At 33.9% G+C, this 24,071-nt stretch overlaps 1 protein-coding gene across 3 annotated transcripts in view; it reads right to left on the bottom strand.

Moving 5' to 3' along the window:
• Positions 1-24,071, bottom strand: part of LOC105197934 (TLD domain-containing protein 2) — a 162,886-nt gene that overhangs the window by 107,337 nt on the left and 31,478 nt on the right. The window contains exon 2 of one of the 3 annotated variants that reach the window (XM_039449840.1): positions 21,063-21,778. The exons of the other annotated variants lie outside the window; for them this stretch is intronic. Coding sequence (XP_039305774.1) covers positions 21,063-21,205 — 143 coding nt within the window. The 5' untranslated portion in view covers positions 21,206-21,778. The remainder of the gene's footprint in view (positions 1-21,062; positions 21,779-24,071) is intronic. 3 annotated transcript variants of the gene reach the window in all.

The following is a 24,071-nucleotide window of genomic DNA, read 5'->3' as shown; positions in this document are numbered from 1 at the left end:
TCTTTTACAAACAGCAAACTAGAAGGAAAATATAGGAAGAGAAGAAGAAAAAAGAAGAGAGAGAGACAGAGACAATAAGAATCGCACAGTTTAACAATGCAAAAAAAAAAGACGATTGCTCCAGTTCTTATGTGGAAAAACCGAGGCTAAAGCTGGAGTAATCGTCTTTTACATTTCCATATAGTGTAGCGAGCGATCACAAAGATCCGCTTGTAGGCCTGTTTGTCGCAGAGTATCCTTGAGCGCAAGTCTCACCCGCCGAGCGAAAGGGGCTGTTCGAATGCTTGGTAACTGGAGTACTTTGTCAAGATTACGAAGGTCGCGGACTTTTCGCGACTTCTTGCGAGTTTCGCAGATTTGCGCGACCTTTTACGACTCGGCACACTATCCGGGACAATTACCGGGCTCCACCGACGGCAGATGCCGAGCGAATTCTTGCCGGAGCTGGTGTACACAGCCAGCCGATGACCATGGGCAAAGAAACCCATCGGAGCGAAGCAATGACCGACCGACGAGGCGGAGCTTTCTTGCATGCATGATTAGGCTGTGCCCGTAAAACCTGATGGAACCTGTTTGAAACCCCGTAGACGTGTTCGCACGAATGAGAGAAAGACTCATTCATTCAGGTATGTTCGACTATAAATAGAATTCCCGGAAGGCGGCCGCGACAGCCGATCTTCTCCTTAAAGCGAAGTACTCTTCTGGCTACATGATACAGGTTGTGTACGATTCTAATCGAGCATTGCAATTCTTCAGGAGCGACATAACCTCGATATTTCGATAGTATGAACATGAGGAAATAACCTACGTTTACACGGATTTATTAAAGTATCTGAACATTTATATAGTTAAATACACATATATGAAAATAATGTCAGATCATCAAAATTAATTATAGGACGCTCAAGCTGGTCGCTAGAATGGCGAATCTTTTTGCAGCATTACCCATTACTCGGCTTGAGCGTTGTATATAATTATTTTGATGGTCCAGTAAAATTATTTTCAGACATATATTTAGCTAAATTTTTAAATACTTCAGTAAAACCATTCTTTTTCTGTAAAATTGTTTATAGGCAGATACAATATATTTATTATTATAAGAATATTATAATATCGCATTGAAATTATGCATGCTGGCTTGAATTATTTCGTTTTATATGATAAATGAGTCTTAACTGAGTAAGAACAGACTTTAATAATTTTTTAAATAATTTTTAATCGACTTTTTTTATTCTTCTCAATAACATTGATAATGTATACCATAAAAAGAATATTTATTAATTCATTACTAAACAGCAATTGATGATTTAAACACACAGAAGAACAGTTTTGCTAAAGTATCTAAAAATTTAGTTGGATATAAATTTAAAATTAATTTTGTTACAATCAAAATTATTATGTAGAACGTTCGAACTGGTTGCCAGAATTTGCCAAAACATTTTGCAGCATTGTATTAAATATCCTTCATTATTACTTTGATAATCCAAGAAAATTATTTTCAAATCTGTATCCATAGCCAAGTTTCAGCAAAACCGTTCTATTCCGTTTCTAATTTCTAATCTTGTAATTTACCTTTTCTAATTTCTAATATTAGGCGACACAATAACTTTGTTCCACGGTGTTAACCGCATTATTTAATCGTATGCGATATCGTGCAGCAAAACGCATTACAATTTTAATTATATCTTGCAGAAATAAAATCAACGCGCATGCAACACTGCACGCGATTATCGCATCAGCGAAAATCACGTAATACGACAAATCGCCCGAAACGTTAGCACATACGTATCTGCGATCTCAGAATACAATAGGTAACTAAACAATCAGTCATTGCAGTCCGTTCGAAATTAGAATTCAACGAAAGAAACGAAATGCTTAGATCAAACCGTGCACATGTTTCAGATCAAACGGCTCGTAAGCAACGTTTACCAAGCCATACGGCTCATGTGCGTTCCGAATAAAATTCGCGATCATTAATCGCAGTCATAGTTTATTATACTTGGCCAAAGAATCGAGAGTCATCAATGAAAAAGCAACACAGAATTGAAACGGCGGCGCGGCGCGGTGGCGGCGCAGAAAAGTGCCATTTTTCGAAGAAAAATCCATTCCGGAATCGAGATAAAAATGCTTTTTCTTTTCAGAGAAACCGACAAAATGCGAGTTACTCCATTTTATCTTTCCCTTCAAAACGGAACAAAGAGAGTGAAAGAAAAACGAAGATAGGAAGAGAGAGGAAAAAAAAACTAGATTTATTGGGAACAATTCCTTTCAAATGCGATAATAAATTAAATAACATTGAGTAACATAAGTTCAACAAAAATAAAATAGTATCTAAATAATCTGCTCATATTGAGGATGTACCGGACATACAGTCTCTGTAAAATAAATAAAATTTGAAAATGTGTTTAACATTTGAAATAAACCTTATACGTATGAAAGTTGTGTGAATAAGATTATATTTTTATTTGTTCTATTTGTTATTAAAAATTAAATTATTCTTTGCAACATTAAAAACATCTAAATTTTTTTATGTAAGTACTTTGAATTGTTTTTATTACTTCTTGTTTCATTATTGCATCATTAATTATATCTTTCATTAAAAGCACATGTCTATTTCTTATTGAAATAATTTTTTTCCAAATAGAAAATTACCGCTAAATTTTTTTTACTATTTTTAAATACAATATAAATTCAATGCAATATAAAGCAATTCGTATTTTTTTTTAAATAATTTTCTTAATGTTTTCAGAAATGTCCTGTGCATCTTTAAAAAAAAACCATAATAAAATAATACTAAACTAATTTAGATTGTGTAGAAAATGATGTAGTAATAACAGGAAAAGGATGAGCCAAGAGTACAGTTCAAAAAGAGAGATTGACACTCAAGATTGCGCATGTAAGACATAGAAAGAGAGACGACGGAAATACCGAAGGAGGGAGATGTGTAAAAAAGCGGAAAATTAAAGGCGTAGGACAAGAAGTACGTCGAACCGGTCCAACCGCTCAAGAACAACCGCATTCCAGAGGATTTCTACAAGATTGTCGGCCAGCCCAGCATCCCCTTTGGTGCATCCTATTGAGATTGTGCGCGATTCGTTTTCAAATTCATCCCGATAACGAGCATCCTCCGTGAGAACTATTTTCGGCGGACTGTAACGGCACAGTCGCGACGAGAAATTGGAGCACGTCAGTTTCAAGGATACGTCGCGCTCGTTCAATGGGAGTGAAATCGAACGAGCTGGGCGTCCGCATATGTGCAACACGCGTCCGCATGCAGCTGCGTTATTGTTAGAACTATATTATGACAGGTTGTTATCTGCCGACTGATCATCTCTATATATTTGACGTGTCGCGAAAGAAGGAAATGAGATTGTCAGCGGCATGATCGAATTAATTTATAGATCATCGATTGGCAGCCGTCTATATTTTTCACGAGTCAATTGGTTCCTGCTGAATTTTCTATTTGTTCGTACAGAATGTCTTCGAAATCGAATCGTGCGGCTCCAACTTATTAAGATGCGAACCAAAATTGCTGATCAAACACCTCGTTCTATGATTTTGCAGGAAGAAACCGTTGCGCGCGTCAGCAATTTCGGCTTCGCGGACTGAACACGTTAGGATGACGTACGCTTTATGAATTTTAATTTTTCTCCACGCTAAATCTTTGCTGGCCTCTCGGCGGGGTCAGCGGCGCGATGCGACTCGCCGCGGCTTATATTTTATTTATAGCGCGATTCGGTTCGCGTCATCGCCGTTTCGTATTCGTATTTTTTGAATAAATAAAGGAACAATCCTTCACCGCCCTGCTATCTTAACGCAAGACATACGCGATAGATAAATCGTAAAAACGAAGCGTTTAGCCTCGTGCGCGTAAAACATGGCCCATTTAGATAAGAATTAAATTTTTAAATCATGATGTGTTTCGATTAGCATTTCCGTATTTTTTTTTTTTTTTTTTTTTTGAGAAAAACCTTTTGTTTTATACAAATGCATCTCTATTATTAATCTTTCGTCTAACTTGGCATTTGAAGAATGAAACGGTTTTTCGATTTTAAATTATTCGCTGGACGGCAAACTGAAGAGATCGGCTCCCCTTCCTAAAAAATGTTGATAGCGAAGACTTATTGGCTACGTGACACCGTATATCGTCACTCGTGTTTCGTATAGCGACAGGTGAAACTCGAGCGTTTGCCATCGGTGATCCGGTTAGACGAGCGAAGTTGTTCTTTTGCCAAAATGGTTTTTGCTATTTTTAGCCTTTGTATAAATATGTAATGGAAGTATAAAATTATTTTCATCAATAGATATAGAAAGGCTCAGAAGAGATCCATATTCAAGATGGAACAGCGCTCTGCAGAGGAAATTATGCGCATGGTATAATCAGTAAGAGTACTCCACGAAAAAATACGTGGCAGGTCTTAGCCCAGTTTTTTGGCTGTGTCAATGAGATACAACGTGACACGAACGTGCATACGTGCACAGACAACCTTATAAGAGTTTAATTTTCAACTTATTTATTAATTTATTTGCGAATTTTATTTATTATTTTGTATTTCTGAAAAATTTTTTAAATAAAAATATTTAAAAGAAAAATTAATTATATTATTATTTACGAAGAACACTTCTATGATCTCTTAAATTTAACATGTCATAAATCTCCATGCAAAAATCAAAAGTACGGAGTGCACCTTTGACTGGCTATATTGTGTCATGCGTTCTTTAGAACAAAAATTATTTTATGACAAAATTTATTTTACATCAAGTTCTCTGACAGCGAAAAGGTCGAAAATGAGCGAGATGACGAGAAAGATGCCGACGAAGGTTTAATTCATATGCAAAGTCGTTTATACATGGACAGTGTTTAAAACACTAAAATCGATCATGCGTAAAATCTTACAAATTCACTGCAAATCCAAGTGTATTTTTGTGAATAAAATCATGTAGTCACATTTTACACATTTATATGCGTGTAATTTTTGTATTTTTTACACACATAGACATGTAATTTAACATTGATAGATGTCTAACAGTGTAAAAAGTACAAAATTATATGCCTGAGATTAATTTAATGCGTAATACAAATGCTTTTAAAAAGTGACCTTGGATTTGTAGTGTTGAAAAAAACATGTCCGCGTTAATAAATTATTATATAATAGAATAAAGAAAACGTTGTGTCTATTATTATTGAAAATAAGAGAAAAAAAAACATTTGATTAATGTGCTTTATGTCAAAAAGCAGTTCGCGAAGAGCATCGCACGCACTTTTGTAAAGAATGTGCAGCATCACACAAATGTCTTTCCTCAAACTATTTTTAAGTGAAGTGAAATTTCTAAAATAAAATACTGATTTCTTTACCTTTGGTAGTAATAAAAAAAATTTATTTCCTTTTTCTATTACTTTTTTCCATCTTTTTTATAATCAAAATTTACTGAGTTTTGGATTATTAAATAATTAAACTTTTTTCGAATCTTTCACTATTTTTTTTCCGAAGTACTAACTTTGAACTATTTGCAGCTAAAACGATTTTTTTAATGCACGTGTAAAAAAGTTATGAATTTTTTATTGTGACAATTTGTTTGTAGCAGCATTCTACCAATTCGGCTTGAAATTTGGACATGCACAAAAAAAGTAAAAAAATGTTTCGGGTTATATATTTGTACAATCATATATTTAAATATTAAATATTAAAAGACTATACTAGAATTTTTTCAGATTTTTTACAATCCAAAAACACTTTGAAAAATCCGAACATCAGTAGTCTGGTCTGACATTAAGCAGCGAAAAATAGGTTGGACTACGAAGGATTAAAAAAGATAAAAAGATAATGCACGTTTAAACATTTCCTAATACTTTGATTCTGAGTTAATTAATTTTCTAATTGCTTCCAGTACACATGGCTTATATTTCCGACTAAAAAGAAAACAAATATGATACAAGAGATCCAGGTGTCAGCCGTGATTTCTTAAATTGCAGTAACACTATTCACAGAACAATCCTACTTGTCATAATATGCAGAATATCTCAAAGTTCAAAAAATAAAATATATAGCTAGAAAGTTCTCAAAAAATTAAGTAAAATATTCATTTGTAAATTTCATTTTTAAACAGTGAATTTGAGATGTATATAAAAACTTAAAATGAGTCAGAGATTACATTTAGATGATCACTTATCATGTGATCACTTATATTATCGCACGCACGACTCAGCTGCAACTGTTTAAGCGTAGTTATTTGTGATTGGCCAGTTTTAAATCGTTCTCTTTAAAAAAACTACTTCGAAATAAAAATTTACAAATAACTATTTTACTTAATTTTTCGAGTATTTTTTTACTATAATATTTTGATTCGCGAATTTTAGATACTCTGTGCGTGTGTGTGTATGCGTATATGTATTATATAAATTTGTGTATTTTATAAAAATATCTAAATATATAAAAAATAAATATATATATATTTTTCTACGATCTCTTTGTGTATCGTATACTTTTCCATCCTCCTATCTCTCTTGTTACAAGTTCACGGACGTGAGCGGATCACGCACGAGGGCGTGTTCAATTTGTTTGTGAGCTCGCGATATTTGCGAATTGGCGCGTTCGACAATACCAGCAAATTATGCAGCTGCACGTCCCGTATGTGTATGCGCGCACGCGTGTGTGTGCGTGTTATTATATGCAGCATGCGTCGCAACTCGCGCCGCATGCCATTTGCGCTCGCGTCGCGAACATGTGCGTGCCGCATTAATTGCGCCCGATCGTTAAGTCACGAAAACAGAAGCGAGAGAGGAGTAACGCGAAAAGAATGTCGACTTATCAGTCAGAGGTAATAAATTCGTAACTCGAAAAGAAACAGTCGAATCTATTTTAATTCCAAGTTTACAGTCCTCTTAGCACTTCATTTTTTGCCACTTTTACATTCGTTTTTCTTAATTCTGCACAAACATTTTCGAACAACAATATTGTAAAATTTAAATTAATAGCGCTTATACTAGTCTCCTCGTTTCACGAGATTATATTTATTGCGCATTTGAATATAAATATACGTTAGATAAATCTGTAAAGATTCTTATTATTTTTAAAACGCTTCTCAATATTCTAGAGATCTTTTTATTTCGATAAGTTCATATCTCGGAAGTAATTCGTGCTCGTCTCTGTAAAATCAATCGCACATCACGTACAACAACAATTTGGACGCGCTTTAACAAGACTAATTACCCTTGTTAAGCGATTAGACCACTGTAAAAGAGAGCTGCATCGTTCGACTAGTAGATAGGATCTAAACGTTTCCGTCACATCAGTGCCGGCGTAGCGTCCTTAACTCACTTATATAAGAGTTCATTGCGAATAGCGAGACGTCAACTAAGCGTCGTAACTTGCCCTCACTCATCTCAATACAATACAAAATAGCGCTATTTAGCGTGATTTACACCGAGGTCGAAATTATTCACAATCTTAACAATCATTTTAGTAATTCAACAACACGTAATTAAATAAGATTTTTTTAAATACTCAGAATTTTTGTACGAGTTGAAACATTTTTCAAAAATACACGGAAATACTATATCTTTTCTTAGAATTTTTCATACATGTAAATTCTAAAATATTCTGAGATTTCCTGTCCCATAATTTCTAAAAAATACTTTTAACGTTTTTACATTTTATAACGTTTTATCAGAAATTACGCAGTAAAAAATAAAATATAATTTTAACATTTTTGCATATCCCAGAAAATCCACTCTAAATTAAGTTAAAATAACTCAAAAGTTAAGTTAAAATAACTTAAAATAAGAATTATTTTAATTTAAAATTTAGAGTGGACTTTCTGGGACATTTTATTTTTTTATTGTGTAGAGAACGAAAAATCTTAGAAATCTTAATACTGAGAAATACTGAGAAAAGATGTAGACTTTCTGAGTACATTTCTAAAAAAATGTTCCAATTCGTATACAAAGTTATAAAATTATATAGATATTCTAAAAAATTCTGAAAAATTTATATAAAAAATTCCGAGAAAAATTATCACCATGGTTATTTTGTCTTATACAGTATTTTCATTGTACAGAAAACGTTGATTACATTTTAACATAATATTTATAAAAGACGTAGTTAATTACAAAAAGAAGAAAACGGAGCAATAAAAGACATTAATTTAACATAGTGATCAAATGTTTTTCTTCGCTGCTTTTCTAGTCCAACCGGATCACTAGTGCCTGATAGTGTTTTTGAAAGGGTTTTCGAGCTCTAAAAAATCTAAAAAAATTCAAGTACACTCTTCCAACATTCATAATATGTAATATCATTTCGATGTTACAATTGTATTACGTTTTTACAATTGTATGACCGAAACGTTTTTTCTTTTTTTTTATACGTGTATTAAAAATTTAAAACCGAATAATTCAAAATTGAAAATTTACTTAGATTTTCAAAGCCTTGTTTAGACCACAAAAGGTTAAGAAGAATTACAATTAACAGATACTATTGATTATGTGAAGAATAAGATAGGGAATGATGAACTTTGACTATCCTGACCAACGTGCGTTCTGAAATCATAATGATATCGCTTTCGTCTAGTTCAGTGTTGGTTCGAGCACTCGACCTCAATGAGGCTCAATCGTGTCTCAAACGCTGGAGGATCTCATCGACTTCTGGCCAATCAGTTAGAACAATATCACTGGAATTCATGAAGGTCTTAAAAGCGGCCTTTGTCTATACTACAAAACGAGATAAGCGAGTCCATTTATGGCTCCTTCTATTCGAAAACAGTCTGCCTTCGATCGAAAGCCGCAACAGAATCGGATATTCTCGTATACACGTACACATCTGCATATTTATTGGGAGCAGTAATGTACTAGTTGATAACGACAGATGCGCCCTTGCCGTTGAGCAAGGTCGATGCATTCAATGAAATTCCTTCGCGCAATTCGAATTATGCAGGAATTCTCGTCAAGTAAATTGTTTACAGTTATAAATTTAAATTAAAAATGAAACTGTTCTCTACAAACGCATTTGTATGTAATTAAAATTTCACGGATTTGTTTATATACCATTGAATATTTAGCTGCATTCGTAGCGTTATTATATAGTCATTATAAATTGTAATACAACGTTAATAAGATATACTCATCATTATACATTTGTGTTATTATATTGCGTTTTTAATGAAAACTTTAATTATGGTAGAATTATTCGCGCGGGAATGCCGTTATTATGGTCGACAAATTATGTAGTTTTGTTAATAAGCCTACAGGAATGCTTTGTCCGCGAGGAGAAACAACAATTTTATGCGAACGTATGCGTGATGTAATATGCTACTGTCGCATATTTCTCACAGTTATATTGTATATTCTAGAGATCACGATCGTACTGAGATACTTAAAAATTTATTTGTGAGATATAAATTCATTTGACTAAAATAAATCTTGACATAAATGTGACGAAATAAAATGTTATTCCTGACAAAGAAATCAACTGATAATTGAAAAATGAGTTAAAATATATTTCGTCGAAAGAAGATATTTCACGCAAATGTATATTTCGATGTCAGGTCACATCAAATTTTTTCATAATCGATAATAAATATCGAAAAAAACGTCATAAGTAACATTTGGTTGATAATATTTCGCCTTTTTTCTCAGTGTGTATACCCACAGGTGTGCGGATACTTTCCAGCGATTCTCAATTTCCTAGCTTCCTCAGTTTTCACGTTGTCCAATATAGAAAATTTGAAACATGGTCGAACAACAGAAGTGTCGACGATAATACGTGAGCAAAATTTTACATGAACTACATGGATTTAGGAACAAAATTTTTGTATATATATATATATATATACACATATACGTATTTATATATAAACATATTGTATCGTGGAAGCCCATGTAAACCAAATGTAGATTCCAGTCTCGTGGTATTTCTGTTGTACGGTCATATGTAGGTATCAAATTTTCTATATTAGACAGCGAATACACGTACGTGTATCATACATAATAAAGAATATCATATATAATAAAGTAAGCCGGAGAAGATGCCAGTTGAGCAAGAAGCTACTTTGATTATAATTTCTTCATAAATTAGAAATTAGCTATCCTGATGCGCATTAGGATGCGCTCATTAACTGTTGCTACAACTATAGAGGAAAATTTCGATATATTAATAAAGGCCGACAAAGATTTATAAGAATAATACAAAAACGTAAGTCAAAATAAAATATTACATACTCTTTACAATATTTGATAGCGTAATCGCTAAGCTCTGTGGTTTGATACTTACTTTAAAATCATGTAACTGTTACACTTCGGACTTTGCCGTTTAAATGTTGCATGACAGTTATTATGGCTGGTATTATATTATATTTTATAAATTATGTGTATACAAGCTGCAGTGAAATCTTCTCCTAACACTTTGAGGTAAAATGCTAGTACATACAAAAAATAATTTTTTGAACTTAACAGTTTCAAAAAAATAGTTTTATAAATTAAACGCGTACTTTAAATATTTCTAAATATTTAAAATTTATGAAATGCTGTTTAAGCTGTGCTAAGAAAAAGGTCAAAATGTTACTTGTGACGTTTTCTTCGATATTTATAAAAATTTGTGATAACGAAATGTATTGTATATTTGTGTAAAAGATCTCATTACAATAAATAACTCATTTTTCTTATTATTTGTTACAAATAACAGATACATTTTATTTCGTCGTATTTAAATAAAGATTTATTTTAGTAAACTATTATAAATTTAAATCTTACAAATAAATTTTTAAATATCTTTTTTTTCAATGTATAAAAATATAAGAAAAGTTGTTTTCCAAATTATTCATTTATGTTTTATCACTCACGTTTGTTTGTATAATTTAAAATTTGACTATATACTGTAGGTGAGCAAAACGCGCAAGTTTCTATTATTATTTGAATGCTTGTGGCATCTTCCTTCAAAGAAAATGGCATTTTACTTATATTGGAAAAGATACCAGTTTTGTGGGGCTCAATTTTTATTCCTCAAAAATCTTGAATCGAACTTACTTTTTATTTAAATAATAAAATAAATAAAGGTTTTCAAAACTGTCTCGTAGCTTAATTTTATAAAGTTGATAAAGTTAAGCCAGAAAAAGATTTGAATATAGTATCTTCCCCTCAATTTATCTTATATGTATTAGATAGAATTAGACAAAATTAATAAGTATTATACACGTAAATACTCACATAATTTAATAAAAAGTAATACAATGTAGATTTTTTCTTTTTAAATATAATTGTATTTCAAGTAATCCGCGTGAAATGGGGTGAGGAAAAAGTTTGCTCGAGGTTGCAAATATTTGCAAATAAAAAGCACGTATATCGATACGTCGAATAGACTGACTAAATGGTTATCGTAAAACCAAAGAGGAGTCATTCCCGTGCGTGTCTCTTTTTACGCGCGATCGTAAAATAGCCTACGGCCGCGGGATTATCCTTCGGGACACACGCCCGAACATTCTGTCGCTTTTTACGATCCCTAGCGAAATTCAGGGAGCACCAGAGCGTACTCGATTGGGGCGGAGGAGAAAACTGATAGAAACACGTTCGTTGAATGCGAACGCGGACGATCATGTCTTGAAATTGTCCAGAAATTGAAACCAGTATAAATTAGACCGGATTTAATTTTCCACACTGCGAACGAGATAAGAATAAAAAGACGCTCCGTTACTCAACAATGAGAGTCCACGATAACAATCCAGCGACGCTTGGACATAAATAAAGCTCAACAGTGTATTTTAGGATAGTGAAGTCATACGCTTTCTTTTCTGGCAACATCGTGATCTTCAATCTACAATTTATAAAAACTATTTTATAACCAATCTATAATTCACATCAAATAAAGAAAAAATTCTACTAACGTTATATGCCATGTTTTTTCATATGTATATATATTTTTTTTTAACATTGCGAAATGCGTTATATTATACAACACATAAAATGATAATATAAAAAGATTTCTATTCTGAATTCTGACGTGAATTTCAGATTGTCTAAAGTAAGCATAATAACATCTTAATATTAACGTCAGCGTTTTTTAATACCAATTATATTTTACAATAAAACAATTTTCGCTATTCTCATACACAATTTATTAAATTATAAGTAACCTTGGCACGTTTTATGCACGAGAGTTACACTTTCGCTCGCGTGAGCTCTCTTTTCCGCGCACAGCAGATTTGCGGCGTGTCTCTGCCTCCTCCTCGCTCCTTCTCTTCTCCCCGAGTGACTTCGATACTTGATAAAATACGAGGACATTCGGCGGACATTGCTCTCTCAATAATCTTTTTGTCGAGAGAAATGAAGTATCACGTCGACGAGGGGCGTCGCTCCCGTGTGACACGAGGAAGGCCAACGCCGCGACGCGAGGCGTTTCGCCGCGTGGAGGCCGAGATGTTTCGAAAGTTAATAATATAACAAAGTACAAGCGAGAGCAGAGCAAGTACGTCCACTCTACGGAACCTTGAGCGGAGTCCTCCACTGATCGGCCAAATCGACAGAAACGACCTTCCTTAAGGACCGACCGTTCGTCTTCGTTGCGAAATTTTTGATGATGAATAATATGATTGATATAATCAGATAACAAATGATAACAAATGATCAAATTAACAAAATGAGTCCTCTCTTTCTCTTCCTTCCTCTGTTTATAAAGAATTTTATAATTGCATAATTCATCAATTGTCTGTAGTTTTTGCATAAACAAGGCAAGACGTTTACGCAACGCCGAGACCTTTCGTAAGGACAGCGCAACGTGACGCTACGCAACGCAACGTGTACGTCGCACCATGTGCGACTTTACGATTGCAGATTATGCGCACTAACAGAGAGGCGCGCACGCTTCACAGGTCTAAACTAGTTTAATACGTCCAATTAATCTAATCGTGCCCAATCGTTATTTGTCCCGTGCGAGTACCGTTTTACGTAATAACGAGCAGGGTTTTCAACGAAGCTATCAGTTTGCTTGTAAACACACTTGGAGGTTGATTGTCAACTATACGTATCGCGAGATAAAAAGAAATCTCGACAATTTCTTGATTACGCGTGTACAACAATCTTGTTGCAGTGCACAATAATCACATATTAATTTCAAACTTTCTGCTCATAATGATGTCATTATTGTGTTCACGCTCTCAAAAGAAATATGTTTCACTCTTAATGGGGCTCGAAACTTTCGAAAAAAAGTATTCGAATCATTTTACACATCATTAAAATATTTTTTAATTAAAAAATATATATAAATTAAATTAGCAATCTCATCTTTGATATCAACAGGTATTTAGAGAAGTTAAAAAATGTGGAATAAAAGAAGAAATTTTATTAGGTGGGTATTCTTCCCATTTTCATATTTGTACCCATGCATTTTTGAGAATTATTTTTTTAAGTATGAAAACTATAAATTTGATACTTTATTCTTTAAAACATAAACATTCTTCACAAATTTTTTTTAAACATTAGAAAATATGTTTTTTACAAAATCCGTATGGGTGCGTAAAAAAAATACCGATCACACTGTTGCCGTAATTCAAGAATAAAAAAAATTAAAAGATATTCTTAATCTATATAAAAGTAGTTCTCACCCAACCTACTACCAATTAAAAAATTGATTTTTGCAAAATTTTCAGAAAAAAGTTGATTTCTTCGTTTTTTTTTAAACATTTTCTTATCGGAAAAATCAAAAATTAAAATTTTTATTTGATAATACCTCGGGTGAGAGAAATGTTGCAAATATCTTCTAAAAATTTTTAATTAATTGAATTAAAACTGGATGAGCTAACGTGGCAAAAGTTTTCAAAAATGTTATTTTAAAAAAACAAGTGAAAATTTTTGCAAAGTTTACATGTTAATAAAACTTTTGCAAGCCTCTTACGTCATCTGCGCTCTCTTTCAAGGTTCAAACTTTAAAAAAATATGTAAAAAAAAAGTAACTTTTTCGAAGCTCAAAAGTGAGAATAATTCTTTAAATAAATAAAAAATTAACAGCGCTTGGATACTTTTCACGCGCTTGGTATGTTTATACGTTGCTCCCGATTAAATGTTCACATTCAACATTCCGTTGATTTACATTGACTGTATCCCTTTGGCCCGTATGTCGGTCGCGATAACGTAGGTCACCATTAGCGGAGTTAAGCAAAGCCAGGCGTAAATTCGTAAATGGACGTAATACAAGCGCGTGCACAGTGATGCTTCACAAACGCGATTGCCTCGTGCAATCTGCATACCTAAGTACACGCGGCGAGTGCTTGTAAACCTACTTGACCCATTTACCCGATGACCTCGTCGCAAGAGATTTCTGAAGAGAGTATCTACCTAATGGTGCGGGCGAACTTGTTCCTCGAGTCAAGAACACCAACCGATTATTTCGCTTTTTTTCTCTTGCATTTTGAGGAACAATACAGCAACACAGATTCATAGCGGATTCAGAGCGTACGCCTCGGAATTATTTCACGGACGGTGCTACTTAAATATTAAACGAAAAGCTGAAGATCTGGCAATGACGAATCTTTAAAATTTGCAAAAAGTTAATCTGCACAATTAGAAAAAAATATTTAAGGTCCGATTGTTCCATCTCCGGATAAACTATCTAACGAATCTGTCAACGGTCGTTTATTGTACGTAGACATTTATCCATTAAATATCGATTACCATGTAGTTTATCCAAATGTGCCATCCGGCATTGATAAAACTGAAATAACATGAACGCAGAGTGAACTTAATAAATATCAGGAATATGAGAAAAATCAAAATATTTTAATATTAATAAAACACGATGTACAAATTTTCGAGACTAAAAATCACGCCAGGTAAACGTATTCACATAAGTTTCGGCATAAAGTCGATTCAGAAATTCGTCAGCACCATCGGGATTCACTAAGCGCAAGTTAGTAGTAACTTTGAAGTACCCACGTGAAATCTCCGAAATTTCTTATGTTCGGCGCACTTAATACCATCGAGATGGGTAGATTCCCGGAGAATTTTCGAAATAGGTAAGTAGGGTACGCGACGACGTCATATCCTTCACTCTGTCCCTCGGTAAATCGATTACTCGCGCCGGGGCGATTCCAGCATGGAGAAACGTTCGAGCAGGAAGTACGAAACGAACGCGCGCCCGATAATTTAATCAAGAAACTTCCGCCAGCTTACGCGGCTATGCATTTCTTGCAATTGCCATTTGAGATATCTCCGACTCCGCGCGCAGGAGGAATTCTGCAGGAAATCTTCTAGCTCGCGAGGATCTTGGACACGTATCTGCATCGTAATTTCGTGGACGTGCTTGGACGTGCTTGGACGCGAATATCTTAGGCTTGATTATAAGCGGGATTAATTCATGATGAAAATCTTTAATCCGGAAGTGCACGATGAAATCAAGAGTTTAATTAAGGTATTAAGTAACATACCTAGCAGCTTCTAGTTTCTGGAAAATTTTTTTTTCTAATTGTAATATTTTCTAATTTTAATATTTTTTTGTTGAAACAAAAAGAACCGATCGCTTCAAGAATTTTAATGAAGATAATATTACAAATAACATTTATAATGAGATTATTTATCTTTGAATAATAACGAGATGATAATGATGCGGCGGATGAAGATTATTCTAATGAAATAACCGCAAAAGATGCGATCTCTCTCGTGTTGAAATGTACCAATCGTGTTACCGATAAAAATTAATGAACAATTCATTCATAATAACTTTACGTTCGTCAGAAATAAAAACTATATAAATTTCATATCAGAAAGAAAAATGGTCGGTCGATTTAAAGGGGGGAAAAAAAAAGGAGAAGCAGAGACACTTTGCGATAAAATTTCATCAAAGTTCTACTGTTCTTCTCCTAATATACCACAATATAATTCCATAGGAACAGTCTAGAAAGACGAAAGTGTCGCGCAGGAGGACGGTGATATTTCCAGACAGGTCGTTCGAACGCTTTCGAAGGTGAAGACCTCGGGAATGCGATCTAAATTTGCGGTCATCTTGCATACGTCTGCCCGTGTATACGTGAATACGTGTGCCGATGTGTATGCACGTTAAGTACATACGCGTGCACATATGTATCCGATAGCAGACGGCAACTCGATAGCATAGATGCGGTGGCACATCCCAGCCGCCGCCGCTATGCATACATGCGAATGCATCTCCACATAAAGGGCGGCGTCGGCTGCTCCTTTGTTTTCCCTCGATATAAGAGCGGCCTAGCGGAACAATCGATGGTTCGTTACCGATCCGAACTCGATATTGGCCGTGACCTTGACGGCCACTATAGTAAGCTTTTTCTACGCGTTGCAAAAAGGGACTTTTCGCTAAAAATATACGTATCCATGCAAGAGGTAAGTTTCAATTCTCTTATATACCTAAATGATATATTACAGTACAGTTATGTTTCCTTAAAAAGTTTCCTTGTAACTTTTAAGGCAAAGTAAGAGAAATTTGTTCGCTTTGCCATAGAGATTGTAACTCTTGCGAAAATGTAGCTGCATATATTATAATTTGTTTAACTGCTTAAACTATCAGCAGTAAAATATAGCAGTTCTTTAAGTGGCTCAATTCCTGTAAATAAATCGCAGCAGTACAAAAGCAACTTTACCGAAAGATTCGTATTTTATATCGCACATGCGGTTTATACATGAATCATGCCGAGTGACATAAGTTCATAGTAAGCATGGTTCTCATTTTGAATATAAAATTATAGAACAAAATGAACTTTGCAAAGTGTGAAATCTGTACTGTCCTTGTTTAGTACGACATGCGACATGTGGCATGGCATATGTTAACAGTAACAAATTCAGTAGTCGAAGATATATCTGATGCAAACTTGGGATCGCAAAATTTAAGATATTATACTGAGAAAAAAGATATTTCAAAATTTATTTGTGAGATATAAATTTGTTTCATTAAAATTATTTAAATACGACGGAATGTAATTTTATTCCTAACAAATAGACCAAATAATAAAAAAATAAGATAAATTTCACGGAAATATAAATTTCACTATCACAATTATTTTATAATTAATGAATATCATAGAAAACGTATAAATAACATTTGTTTGTTGTTACTTTGCCTTTTTTCTCTGTGTATTCAGGCTTTAATATGAATATTATCATTTCTAAAATCTTTAAAATTGATTTTTATCAATAAAACTATCGATAAAACAATTCAAGAATGAAAAACTTAACTTTTGCATTTTGGAGCATTTCTCCAAGCGTGCGATAATCACTTCCAGCGCGTGTACATGTCAAAAAGTGAAACTGGGCCACTGGATAATTAATACGTGTTAAACGACGCGCTGAATTGTTCCACCCATATATCTATCAAATATCTCTATTTGTACGACGTGTGCGTCACGTCGGTAACTTCTATACAAAGTGGCTATCGCGGACCGAAATTATATATATATACCGGATACGGAAGTGACGTCTTGGTCGTCTGTTCTCGATGTATCTGTCGCATCCATGACACGATTCGGAAATCCATTACATATATTACAAACGCCTAATGTCGTCATATGTCTGCAGTTTATTGCACCATATTGAGATCGACATTAATATGTAACAACGAAGGAATAACAGAATATTAATATTTAACTTTTAATACAAAAAAAGAAGCATTTTCTATCCTTCAGAACTCGGCGATAAATACGTTCGATAGTTTGCTTTAAGGATTTCAATTCATTTTTTTTTCATTATAAAAAAATGAATAAGATTTAGATTTAGATAGGTTTAAGAATAAATATAATTTTTTTTTGATAGGTTAAATATGCGTAGTGTATGGATGTGCATGAGTGAGTTATAAGACATATTATTGTAAATCAAGTCCCTTCTTGGCTTGTAAAGGCAGAAGCAAATAAATTCTATTCTAAATTATTATGGAAAAATGAGCAATAAATGATATGCTCTCTAAATTTGAATCAGTCTATTATTCACTGATAATTAACAGCCTTCTGATATAATTATATCACTCAGTGATATGTGCATTGTCTTTCAGTGATAATACATTGATCCCAATCAGTGGCAATACCCCTCTCTTAAACGAAATCACAGTAGATAATCACTGATGACAATTATAAATATAGCATTACAAATTGATAATATTTCAATATCATGACATTTCAATTTTATGATATTTACTAATTGTTAAGATTTCACTAATTCAGATTTAGAGAGTACGTGGTATTGTGTAAGATTACGGAATAACAATGAAGAAAATAAATTCAATACTTATAACACTATTAGTATTATAGTTTACAGTTTTTATCGAGCTTTAAAAATCTCTACAAGTTTTTTTAAATAATAAGATTCTTTGATTAAAACCTTCCAATTTGATAAAATTGAAAACGAAACTGCTCTGCGCTCTCATTGATGAGAAATAATTTAAAAAGATTAATCACATTCGCAATGCTAGATGAAGTAGGTATAAGTAATCCATTATGCAATTAAATTTACATTGTAGCGATCGCGTTGAAAGTCGTGCAACTATTTTCTGTGTCGTAGATCCGGGTTTTAATCCGAACAGAAACACCTGATTTTATTCGATCGTTACCTTTATGGTAATGGCAAACCACCGGCAATATCTTGCCATAAGAACCCCTCTAATTAGGCCGTTCAGAATCGACGTTTAAATTGTAGAACATCTGTATATCTGTGTAAATTATAAAGAGCGCGCACCACAGAAATATGCTGAGGGGTCATCGTGTCTCTGATAACAGACTAAAGATGCAGAAAAAGAAATTCACATTGATTATACCGTTAGAGATAAAGGAATGTAAAAATAAGAAATGAGGTAAAGGAATGTAAAAGTAATGAGCTTTAAGACTTTAACAATGGAAAGGTATAAATCGATAAGCTCTGGCAATCTAAAAGCATGAAATATTTAAGAAAACTATGCCGTGTGATCACCCCATTTACTCACTTAAAGGTTAAAAGATGATACTTCAATTTGACGCAAGATGAATATCCGTAAGCTATATTCATCGTTAACGCAGAATGAAAAAGGACATGAGCGACTCCAAGAGACAGAAAAATCACAATCCTTGTACTAATCGACATGCAAAAACGACAAAACGGACAACGCGAGAACGAATTGTTTGATCGGCTCATCCATCGTGCGGAATTTCGAGGTAGAAAAATACACGCGGCGCTCTATAAAGTGAAAACTGCTGTGAAAGACAGGATGAAAAAAAGCGCACTGGTCCAGCGATAAAGCAAACAAGCACGAGTCTGGAGAACTCGTGCGCTGGATAATTTATATGATGTCGGACGCGAAGCTGGCCCAACGGCGAACGAGGGGTCAGGGTTGTACGGAGGAACGAGTTGGCAAGTTCGTCGGCCACTATATAGGTGATGGCTATTTAATAACTTTCCCTCTCATTTTATATGGCAAAAAAAAAAGAAAAAATCGGGATCACGAAAGATTGAATAACGAGTTGCACGCCCGGGTCGGATATAATCGCAAGCCCAGTGGATAAAATCATTAATCTAAAAAAGGCCACGCCGCGATACTCGCCCGACAAAAACGAGATTGGAGGAATTCCCATGACAATGCATCTGGTAATTGCAGGCGTTACATGTATACTTCTTATAATTATAAATCTACGATTTAGAAATTAAAGTTAAGACAAAAGAAATCGCTCTCACGTCCTTTACATGTCGACTTTAAATAAGATTTTTTGTTGATTAAAACGCGTCAACGCGGAACGTCCACATCCATTAGATATCGGCATTTTTTTTCTAGAAACGCTGATATGATAATGTTATAAAAGTGGATAATAATCAGAGTACCTACGACCGCCATCTGCTGGGTACACTTTCTACTATACACTGTCCGGCTTATCCGGCCTTATGGTAATGGCGGTTTCACGCCGCTCATTTATTAAAATGATCGATAATCCTCACTTTATAATATAACGCTGAGTCAAGTATGATCCGCGGCGTATCGGGGAAAAAATTCCCATACAAAAATTATGTGCCAATTCATGAAGTTTCCTACAATATTAATCGCCATTCCCCGACGCGACATCGCGTGAACAATCGCGACGTTAAATAATCATAATACGGTTCGTGCGATTCAATACCCTATACTGTAAGGGCTGCACATTAAACATTTAACCTTGGATATTAAATATTAATACCCTGACAGAGGTAATATTTTTCGCAATAAAATTTTTTACAATTTTTCGGAATAAAGGGGGATCGTAGAGATGCGTGTAAGCATCAAAATTATTAAATTGATTAGCAATTTAATTTTCGTGATATTACATTTCTGTTCTTAAATGTTGTGTTTTAAGTCCGGCAAATATGCGGCGCGTATAAATGTTTATAAATTCAACTAGATAATTATTGAGCACTAGAAACTGCTTCCGATCCCGGTATTGCCATTCTCATTATTCAAATGTGCTGATACACTTCCCGGTCGTATTAGGATTTCGTTTGTATTAAATATTTAATGCATCGCAAAACGATTACGTTAAATGCAAAATATATTGCTGGTTCGATTAGAAAAACTAGCGCAGAAGTTTTAATCTGGAATGATATGACACACGGGAGCATTAGTGCGAGCAAAATCTCTTAACATCCTCTAAAATAATTTCGTTGCTTTCTCAGAAAAAGTCGTTTCGCAAGGCCACTAGACTTACTTTCATTTAAACGAAAAAATTAATTAGGCTAAAAGATATATTTATGATGGAGTAATTCCTAAAGTGTACTTCTACATGTCCTGCGTCGCTGAGTAAACGCTTTCTTCAAACTAAACTATTATTTTTAGCATCGATCAAAGCATAGATCAAAAGATAAGAAAAATATTGGAAGATATATTCTTTCAAATTTATAACTCTGCAACTTCACGTTGCAAAGCTCGTTTAACGATGCCATCAGTAATGCCATCAGTAGCGCTTATTAACGTTCTAAGGGCGAATCCTTTAAGAACGTGTAAGAAAATTATGGCTGACCAAGAGGACGATGTAGAAAATAAAATGCAAAGGATACCGGAGTGGAGGGGTCGTGCGAGTTAAAAATGGACCCCGCCACTTTCCGTTGCGTAAATCACGCCGGCGATACTCACTGCCAAGCGAATCCGCCGGTGATGCCTTCTCGCAGCCGATCCTTGAGGCTCCGTTGCCTGGAAGGGATGGTGTCTTCCGGTTTGATGGGCGGCCCACCGCCGGCACCACCGGCACCGCTGCCACCACCGGAGAATAACGCCATTCCTTCCGCGTTCCGATAACGTCGATCGTCGAATCGATACACCTGCGACACTCCTCGCGAGCTCCCTACGTCGACAGTTTCACATCGCGTATCGGACAGGCATGATCGGTGAGACGCTGTGCATCACAGGCGTACCGATATTTTGGCTGATTTGTTCGAAACTCGTCCTACTCCAGATTCAGATATTTAAGATTCGAACAATCGATCCGATTATTTCGATCGACCGCGACGATCGAAGTTTCTCCTCGCGAACGCGCGCAATGAACACTCGCGAGCGAAGCTTCGGTGAGCTTCGATAGCGGTTATCGCGCGTGCACCAGGGTCACATGCAAACACCAATTTGCTGATCCGTGATGATCAGCGAATCGATCGGACTTCACTGACGCGACGCGTCGCCGACACCAAGCGTATCAGCTGCACAGGCAGACACGGACGAGCCGCGAACGAATCGCGGCCAAGACGACATCTGATGATGACCGTTGGCAACGACGTCACTCACCTCTCTTATATTTCCCTCCGCGTCTCACCTCTGACATGGTGCCAATTGTCGCAAATCCCCGGCACACCACGAGACTACAGGAGCGATCAAATTCGGTTAACTTTGCGACAAGTGCGAGCGTGACAGCGAAATTACTTGACATTCCGTAACGTCGCATTCGTTTCGATTATTATTTCTACTATTTGAAACGAATAGAGAAGAGTGGAAAATACAAATCTGCATTCGTTCGTGAAAGAAATATTTAAATCTTCTAAGTGCTAAGCGTAATTTAACGACATAAGTGCTAAGCGTAATTTAACGACAAGTAGTTTACGGATTATTCGACAAGCATTTACGAGACTCTCGAAATGTAAAGGCTAGGGGTCCTCAAAAACCAAACATAATAAAATATTGCTAGTTTTGTTAAGTATGATGTGTGAACATCATCACTCCGACATCGATTTAAAATACGTTTAATGATATTTCATAAATTTAATTATCGTAGTCCGCTACTAATGCTGTATTAATAATTTTGGAGTACCGTTCTATTAATTAAATATCTTAACCAATGAAATATAATTTGAAGTATACATAATGTATACGTTATTTAAACCAGAAACCCTCTTTTATGAAAGTCTTATAAAAGATTTAAGATTTTAATCTCCTCTCTTCCTTCTCTTCCCGTTCGTAAGATTTATTCTCTTATTCTCATAAAATAAACTATTTAATGTTAGAAAAAATTTACATCTCCGGTAGTTGAAAAAAAATTACCGGATAGAATTTATCGAGCAATCTTTTATCTTTACGATTATCTATTGTAAAACTCTACGGAATATATCTCTTTATTAATTTTTCCAATTAATTATTGGGACAATATCTTTAATCAAAAATTGAAATAATAAAAAAAAAACGCATATATGATAAATCGACATACACTGAAACGAATTTAGTAATTAATAACCAAGCTTTAGTAAAATAATTTAAATTTCAATTAATAATTTCAATTATGTTGAATTAATATAACCAAATAGTAACATGTAGTAATTATATTAATTGTATAATATACACGAAAAGAACAATTTTATTATAGTATTTAAAAGTTTAGCTGGATACAGATCAGAAAATAATTTTATGTTAGACCATTAAAATAATCAGTAGAATAATAATTATGTTCAAGCATAAAAATATTGTTGCAAAAAGTGTTGACATTCTAGCAATCAGCTTAAACGTACAATACAATTTTTTTTTAATGGTTTAACATAAATATATTCAAATCTAATAACATAAATATATTTCAGCAAAAATTTTCTTTCCATTTTTACAGTAACCAAACATAGTAACTATTCAATTATTACTAAATGATTATTAAAGGGTTATTAAATATTATTATTTGATTATATTGACTGAATAACAAAACTATTTCACTAAAACCTAATAGCTATCATTTAGTTTTAATTATTATTAAAATGTATTTAAAAATCATATAAAAAACATTATTTTAGCACTAAAATCCTGTTATAACTGTCTAAGGATTTATCTCGATTTGAGGATGTATCAAACATGCAATTCCTGCAAAGTAAATAAAATTTGAAAAATGTTCGATATTAACACTTCAAAGAAACTATACGTATCAAAGTTGTATGAATAAGGTATTTATATTTTTATTTAACTTATTTATAGTTTATTTATTCTATTTGTTATTAAAAATTAAAGAACTTTCAATATTAAAAACAATTCAATTTTTTGCATAAGTACTTTAAGTATTCACGATAATTTATACAAAATTTTATTGCGATTGTCTGTTTAGTTATTTTGCAAATAAGTAAATGAATTTTGTTTTATTTTACAGAACTGATTTTTGGATTGCAATAAAAATTTGCATAAATCATTTTGAATATTTAAAGTACTTACATAAAAGTTCTGATTTTTTCATTATTTCTTATTTCATTATTAATTATATTTTCATTAGAACACATGTCTATTTCTTGTTGAAATAATTTTTTATTCCGATAAAAAATCGTCATCAAATTTTCTCTACTACTTTTAAATGCAATATATAAAACAATCTGTAACATTTTCATAATTTTTTCAATGTTTTGAGAAATGTCCTATACATCCTTATATTAATTTATTATTACCAAACACTTTTTTCAGGGTACAGAAGAATGAAATAACGTAAGATGTTACCGAGAGATAATATCGAAAATGTCAGTGTCGTATAAAATATTCACGTGTCTCCACGTATTCTAATCTTTGCGTTATCTCGTAACACACACGCGAAAACTGCGCTCTCATCAAAATAATAAAGAACGTGATCGAGAAATGCATTAATCAACGTAGCTGAAAACTAATAGGTGCAGTGGTAGTACAAAACATGTTTTTCGACAG

The sequence above is a fragment of the Solenopsis invicta genome, chromosome 1, assembly GCF_016802725.1.
Source record: "Solenopsis invicta isolate M01_SB chromosome 1, UNIL_Sinv_3.0, whole genome shotgun sequence".
In the NCBI taxonomy this organism is placed as follows: domain Eukaryota; kingdom Metazoa; phylum Arthropoda; class Insecta; order Hymenoptera; family Formicidae; genus Solenopsis; species Solenopsis invicta.
The sequence above is the reverse complement of the archived record's forward strand: the minus strand, read 5'-3'. Positions and strand labels throughout refer to the sequence as shown.